The 7,845-nt window shown below is 29.9% G+C and overlaps 1 protein-coding gene across 1 annotated transcript; it reads right to left on the reverse strand.

Annotated features, from left to right (window-relative positions):
* Positions 1–4,246: 4,246 nt before the first annotated feature.
* LOC129287698 (uncharacterized) lies at positions 4,247–5,965 on the reverse strand. Its single transcript, XM_054923925.1, has 3 exons — positions 5,368–5,965; positions 4,669–5,168; positions 4,247–4,555 (listed from the first exon to the last, which is right to left on the reverse strand). Exons 1-3 carry the CDS (start codon positions 5,602–5,604, stop codon positions 4,435–4,437), a joined length of 858 nt encoding a protein of 285 aa, XP_054779900.1. The 5' UTR covers positions 5,605–5,965; the 3' UTR covers positions 4,247–4,434.
* Between the last annotated feature and the right edge of the window lie 1,880 nt (positions 5,966–7,845).

A 7,845-nucleotide genomic window follows, 5' to 3' on the forward strand; every position in this document is an offset into this window, starting at 1 on the left:
ACACCAAAATTTTTTTAAATAATTTAACTCAACCATAGTTGGGTTACAGCCACCCAACACATTTTATATCAATAATTTTAATATAAAAATATTTTATAATTGGCTTCATTTCACACAATACAATATTTCAGCTAAATTTTTACCTCCCACATGCCATTAGGCTAAATCACATTTGTCCATCCTTATACTCTCAACAAGTAAACTAAATCACATTTGTCCATCATTATACTCCCAACAAATAAATTAAATAATTTAGTCAATTTTTAAAACAAGCCAGTTATTTGGCCTCATAATCATGCCATTATAACCAATCCAAAATAAATTAAATATTAAATTTACTGTCATCCAAAGTGTACTAAAAATAGAAATAGTTTGAAAGGCATGATTACATTTATATATTCATATAATTGTCAATAAACAAAAAGCCCTGATATTGGCAATATAAAACATTATAAATCATAAATCAAATACCCAAAAGAGACAGTGGATCTATGCCACTAAGCCTCTGGGACTCCTCCACGTGTCACTCGTGGCTCTTCTCCTGAAAATTGTTAATCACATAATGAGACTCAAAAGTCTCAATAACCAAAGCCAATTTATGATAGTATATACAAACAGTTAAGTGTGCTCTTATTAAGTGAGAATTAAAAATAATATAATTCCAACAAATATAAGAAATATTACAATACACACAAATAACCATCTTTATATCCCTCCATTAACCTCGAGCCGTAGCCCTTACTCGGTGCTAAATTACCCGGCCAAAGGTAGATTAGCCCGAGCCCTTACAAGCCATCTATTGAGCTCCAATAGGGGCGTACCACATGGCACATGAATACAACAACAATAGCAAGTCTTCCAACACCTCCCACAATAATCAAATAAATTCATAATAATATTGCACAATTATACAATATTACAAAATTCATAATTTTCTCAATAATCACCCAATTAACATGAAATAACACTAATCACAAATTAAAAGCATGGTTACCTCGTGGTTTTTTCAATAAATTATTCCTTACAATTTCTCTCCCATCACAATCTTCACCAATAATACAATCTACAAATAACATATTATTTATAAATATTAGTTTCAATTTTTTGAAACTAATAAAATAATTCTAATAATAGAATTAAAAATATAACATAATTCCTAATCTCAATCTTAATACAAATCTAGAGTTAATACTATTAAGTAAAATTTTTAACTCCTCTTTTAGTCATCAATAAACATTAATAATCTAAAAATCAACTTCTAAACTAATTTCTATTATCAAAATTTTCTTTTTATTTTATAAATTCGCACCTAAAATACCCAAAAATTAAAAATTGAGTCTCTAGCTTAGAATCATAATCCTATAGCCATAATAATTCATTTCTCATCCCAAATAATCATCTAAACCTCAATAAATCAACATATATTTTCAGATCTAGTTTAGAATTTGATCCATAAGCCACAAATTCAAAGATTATCAACAAATTGATACTCTAGAATATTTATTATACTACTAACAACCTCATAAACCATATTTATTCAACATAAATTCATCCCTCTTCCAGATCCTAAATTTTCTACCACACAAAATCAGAAATTAAAGAGAAAGGATGACTAAGAAAATTTTTTAGAATACTTACTTAGTCTTAAAAAATTTAAAATCACACCCTAAATATCCTATTAAAAACTCTTACCTTAAAATCCAGCACCGGCGAACTTGGCTCACAGACGCTCTCTCTGCCTCAGCTTGCGCACAGGGAAGAATGAAGAAACGAAGAAGTGAAGAAAAAAGGAAGGAGGTGGGTTTTTATAAAAAATTCAGTGGGTCCCATTTTTTTTATTATTTCTTCTTTCCTCTCTCTTCTTCTCCTTTTTTTATTATTTTATACGCATGATTACACGAAGAGCACCGAAAGGAGAAACCACTTCTTCTTCTTCTTCTTCTCTGTTTTTTTTAATACCTTTTCTTTTTTTTATAATAATAATAATTTAATAATATTTTTTATTTATTTTTATTTATTTTTTAATTTTAATTTAGAATTATATCCTAAGTTAGATTTAATAATCACCTCCTACTAATTTATTTACCTCTAAATATTCTTTAAAATTTTTATTAACTCAAATTAATTATTAGAATTTAAATTGGGATGTTACATATTTCATAAAGAATATTAACATATTAGCATTTTGGATGTACTTTGCGTTTAGTGGTTTTTTTTCTGCCCAAGAAGCTTTCTAGAATTTTTTTCTTAAATATAAAAAATTATTAATATATTTTTTAATGAATAGAACATTATACTTTTATTAAATTAGAAAAATAAAAAGATAAATATTTTTATTAATTTTATTTTAATTTTTTTAATAATTAAAAATAAAATTAAAATGTTGTTATAATTTTAATTACATAACAACTTTTATTAATTTATATAATTTAATTAAAAATATTTTATATATAAAAACAAGAAAGTATGTGCATAGTCGAGTCAATATTTGGCAAAAAAAAAAAAAAAGCTTGAAGTTACTGAGTACGTTTCTCAAGCCGTGATTGGTTGGCAATAAATTATCGGGCTCCGCAGTCCGTCTCCTGTCATGGTTGAAATTGAACTTGTGTGATTCATGAGGTGGCCTTAGCCCATGCCCATCCATACGGTCTTGTTCAGTACTTTTTATATTTTGTTTCAATGTTTTGAAATTTGAATGGAAAATAAGAATGAGAAAATGCTATAAAGGAAAAACAGAAAAACGATTTTTTATTTTTTATTTTGTTTTAATTAAATAAAGAAAAAAATTTAAGGTGTTTGTTGCGCACTAAAGCCCAAAATTTCAACCCTTCATTTGGAGGGATTAGAAAAAATTATTCCTCTCACCATTAGCTAAACTGAAGGTATGGAATTAGGGGACTTGATTCCTCTCCAATTTCTCATCCATCCACGGTACATTTTAGCTATTAGATTACATTTTGAACAATCCAGGTTTATTATTTAAAAAAAATTACAATTAAATTACAAAAAATAAATGTAAATTGTTAAACCTTAATCAGAACACTTCAAAACTTTAATAAAAAATATTAAATATACATATTCTAAATATTAAATTTGACCCATTCAAAATTTAATTTAATAGTTAAAATATGCTGCGAAAGAGAAAGTTGGGAGATACGTGAAGGCTAGGAGAAGCTGAATTTGAGATTTTGGACATAGAAGCAGTAGCGAGGGCAATAGATACGCCAAATCTTTTGCTTTTTCATTTGTTTTTCTCCTCCATGTTCCTCTGATCTTATTTATAAGATTGAGAGATAAGTTATTTTTATCTTATTTATTAAATTTTTATAACAAAATTTTTCCTTTTACCCTTCACTAAATATTGAGAGGAGAAATATATTATTAAAATATGTACATTTTTTATAGGGATAAAGTTAAGAATTTATTAAATTTTAAATAGAGTTAACGAGTTTAAAAGTTTTTTTTAATTCTAGTGAAATATGTTGAAAAATACTTATAAATAGGACCACACGAGTATTTTTCTCCAATCCGAGACAGAGCATACATGGCATAACAGTCTTTTTAATTCTGAAATTGGGACATTATTACAAAATGACAATCTATCTTTTGATGATTAATTACGCTCTAATGATGAGAATCTCAACTGTAATAACTGGGAGTGACACAAGACTTGTTTAAATCACTATTAATCTGCACCTCATTTTTTTAGCATAACATTTTATAACATAACAGTTATTATTAATAACAACAGACAATAATAATTATTCTTCTAAACTGAACATAAACCAAAGTGATCATTCATAATATATAATTGAAGTTTCTCAAGCTAGATCAACAAAAGCTGGTCCAATTGGTAATGATTTGGCTCATAATCAATTGGATTGTGAGTTCAAATCTCACTGTCGATGTGAAGACTTTATTGATAGATAATATGTAAATATTTTTATAGGCGCCTTTTGAGTTTAAAGACATGCCTTGACCAAACGAGCAAGTCTTAGGGATTTATCTTACCTAAACTTTTATCTATCTAAAAAAGATTCTCAAGCTAGCATTGGAAACAAGGAGCTTAAACAAACTGAATATGGACAAACACTAGAAATATATAAAAATGCGCGCTCTTGACATATGAAAAATGAGCCCTAATTAATAATGATGTTCTTCACGTACTAGCAATTTTATTATCACATGCGACAGCACTACAGCTACTCGAAAATGTGAAAAGCTAAATATAGTATTGGTGTTGTGACACAAATAATCCCTAACGTAAAAAAACAACCAACAATCATGAAAAGCACAGAGAGAAATCCGCCACGTCCATTTTCCCTTGCCCAACTTGTTGACTTTTCGATTACCATGAAACATTTTTTGCCCATCCAAAGGGAAAAACGAAGTGTGATTACCACTCGTATTAGCTCAAGCAATCCAGCCCAGACCTTAAGAAACGCTACATTCGTCATGGTTGAAATTGATTTCTTCTCCATAATATGAGACGGGACTATAATATTGATGGCAGTAATGAATGCAAGTGCAAGGGAAGAGAGGGTGATACACATGCCTGTTGACAGCAACCATATCACAACTTTGTTCCTCATCGGAAAAATCCCACTCACAAGAAAGAGGGTGACACTAAGTGATGAAAAAAAAGAGATGGTCAGGCAAAACACATACTGCTCAAAGTCCTTGTGGTCCGGAAAGGATGAGATTGCTTGTCCGGGACAATACGTTTGATTGCCAGAAAGGACGGTGCAATTGAGGACTCCATTTGATGAGGTAGTATTTTCTCCAGATAACAAGCCTTGCTGAATAAAACCACCAGGTGGGTTAATCAAAGCTTGAAAGGTTATAGTTGCTATCACGGTAGACACCAGGCTCAGATTCCCCCTCATCTCTTTAAGCCAATCATCACCCTCACCCATCAACCAATTTCTAAAACCATTCGGAATATGCTTGAAGATATTCATAGATGGTAGTGATGGTGGTGGTGGGTGTGACTGTGGATTATCAGCTTGGAATCCTTCGTTTTCGGCCTTTATTAACATGTGTTGTATTTTGCAGATTTTGAAGTCATTTGGACTACGTTCCAGGGTATCATGGACTGTAAACTCTATCTCTCTCCTCAAGTCTGCTATTTCTCTTATTTGTGGAATTGACAGCAGATAGTTTACCACCTAAATAATTAAAACAGGAATTGTTAATTTGCGTTGTTAATCATATTGAATAAGCTATACTAGGTACTAGTTTATGTGGTAGAAGTGAGGTGAGTAATGGTAGTGATTACTGATTAAGATTCAAGTCATCTTGATATCACCAAAACTTTTATATATACAAAAGAAAACAGAAAGGACGATAAAAGAGTTAATATTGTACCTCAACTCGCTCCAACCTGATAGCAAAACTAAGAAGGGTGTTTCCAGCATCATGATAGCTTGTGAAGTTGAGAAGCTGGCCAGTAATGGTAGACTCCAATTCCACCAAAGCTTTGAGAGTCTCCAGATGGTTGTACATGACACACAAGTGAACCACAGTTTTACCTTGGTGACGAAACTTCAGAGACTCTGGCTTTGCCCTGATCAACTCTTGCACAACCTCTTTCCTTCCTCTCATAGCAGCATAGTGCAGAGGAATTCTGGCTTCTTCATCGGGAAACAAACACAACTCGTTATTAGCTTTCAAAAGTTCCTCCACGATGTGGAAGTGACCCTCTGCAGAAGCCAAGTGGAGAGCTGTCCTTTGGGAGGAATCCACCTCAAGGGCTAGAGTAGGTTTGTGTGCGAGAAGTTTCTTTGTAAAATCAAGGTGACCATGCAAAGATGAGATGTGTAAAGGAGTATTTGCGAAGGCAGTTTGTGAAGTGTTGTACAAGACATGTCTGTGTTGTTGTATCAATCAATCCAGCGTTGATACATCCCCACTATATGCTGCCTCATAAAGAAGGCTCATTTGGCCAGAAATTGTGATTTCTTTGAGTTCAACTTCCATATCTCTCTCTTGTTAGATGATGTATCATCACACAATGCCCTTTATATAGACGGCTTATTAGAAACCCTACCTCTCATTCCCACTCTTCCTTCCAAGTCCTACCTAACTTTCAGCAAGGATGATGGATTTCTGATCTTGCATTCATGATCGATACATCTATTATTAATTGGTTGGAAGCATGTATGAGAGCAATTGTATTGAAAATTCAATAATTAATTATTAAAGCTACTTGATTGATACTCCCTGATACTTTTAATCCCCCAATTTCTGATCAACTATAGGGATGTAATTGCCAATATAAATAATCATCGCAACCTGGTTGACTCCATCGGTCAATATATCGACATGGCAATTGAATAAGTGATCGAGATAACTTTTTATATATATTTTAGAAATTGTGGCACATCACGGGATAATTTTTTTTTTTCAACACTATGAATATATCAATAAATATATTTTGGTCCAAAGAGTAAAAAATTCCTGACGTATATAGAAAGAGCAACAAAAATATATAGACGGTGAATTGAAAGGTTTTTAAGTAAAAATATATGTAATAATATCATATGTTTTCGGCATGTGTGTTAAGAATGGGATACTTAATTAGGCGAAGAAGGAGAAGTTACCTTGGTTGCATGGTCGTTTTATTTCACAAACTTTAAATCATGTAAGCATATGTTATATATATTTTTCATCTATGAAATAGCAAACGAATCATTAATATAAAGAAGATTTAACACAAATCTAAAATTTTAGGCAGTTAAAAAGTTATAGTTCGTAGCTGGTCCTGAAAAAAAAAATTATATTTTGTACTTTCTTTTTCATAACATATATTTTCTACTTTCCTAATATTTGGAAGCAAAAGAAAAAAACATTTATACTTTTCAGCAAGATGTCAGTTTCCAATCACAATGTCCACATACGCAACTAATTCATTGGTTGGATATACGATGGTTGAAAATTCAACTATGTTCATTCACACATCTCTTTTCCTATCGAAAGTGATTAAGATATGAGCATTCAGAGATTCCTTTTCGTCACCGATGGAAGGTACGCACCATTCCGTTTTTATTTACAAAAAAAAAACTATTATTTTTTACTCATTTTTATATAAGCAAAATTATATATTTCAATAAATATTTATCATATATTTTTTAAATAACTCTTTATAATTTATACTAACAAAAAATAATTAATGCATATTTATGTTGAATAATATAGAATATTTTAGTTCAATTTCTTTATTTTTAACCATAATCATTATGATTAATTAATTTTTTTAAACTGATATAATTTTATATATATATATATATGTATATATATATATATATATATATATAAGGAGTACATCATAATAAATACAACGCTCTGTTTTTTAGTACCTGTTTCATCTTTCTGTCTGGTAGGTCACCGCACATACATTTACCAGAAGAAGTAACAAATTAATTTTTGCTTCCAAAATAACGGAGCTTTGAATTTGTGTCAAACGGTATCCAAGGAGATTTTACCATTAATTAATAGCGCATATACTTTCACTGTTGTGTTAAAATGCAACCAGTAAGGTTATTAAACTCGTGAATTTAAATAAATTTATAATAAGAATGTAAACTTGTATCATAAAATTGAATCATAAATTCATAAAAGTTTACCTCTATTAATAAATAGTTATAAAAATATAATTTTAATTTAATTTAAATATATTAAAAATATAAATCATTGAAATTAAACCTATCTATATTGATAAATTATCATATACAAGAGATAAAAATTTTAAAATAGGAAAACTTATTTATTATATTTTTTATTTTTATCAATATTAGTTTTTGCTTATCAAGTTTTTTTCTTTGAACTATGTCTTATAACTTTTAT

Source organism: Prosopis cineraria, unplaced genomic scaffold, assembly GCF_029017545.1.
Source record: "Prosopis cineraria cultivar Desert tree isolate PC_DT_omini unplaced genomic scaffold, ASM2901754v1 PC12, whole genome shotgun sequence".
Classification (NCBI taxonomy): domain Eukaryota; kingdom Viridiplantae; phylum Streptophyta; class Magnoliopsida; order Fabales; family Fabaceae; genus Prosopis; species Prosopis cineraria.

Bases quoted from the DNA above. Each gene is read 5' to 3' on its own strand.
- LOC129287698 (XM_054923925.1), bottom strand. From the start codon at position 5,604: ATGAGAGGAAGGAAAGAGGTTGTGCAAGAGTTGATCAGGGCAAAGCCA. The intron at 5,169-5,367 runs GTACAATATTAA...TTAATTATTTAG, and splicing joins TCAGGTTGGAGCGAGTTGAG to GTGGTAAACTATCTGCTGTC. The intron at 4,556-4,668 runs GTATGTGTTTTG...TGCTGTCAACAG, and splicing joins GACCACAAGGACTTTGAGCA to GCATGTGTATCACCCTCTCT.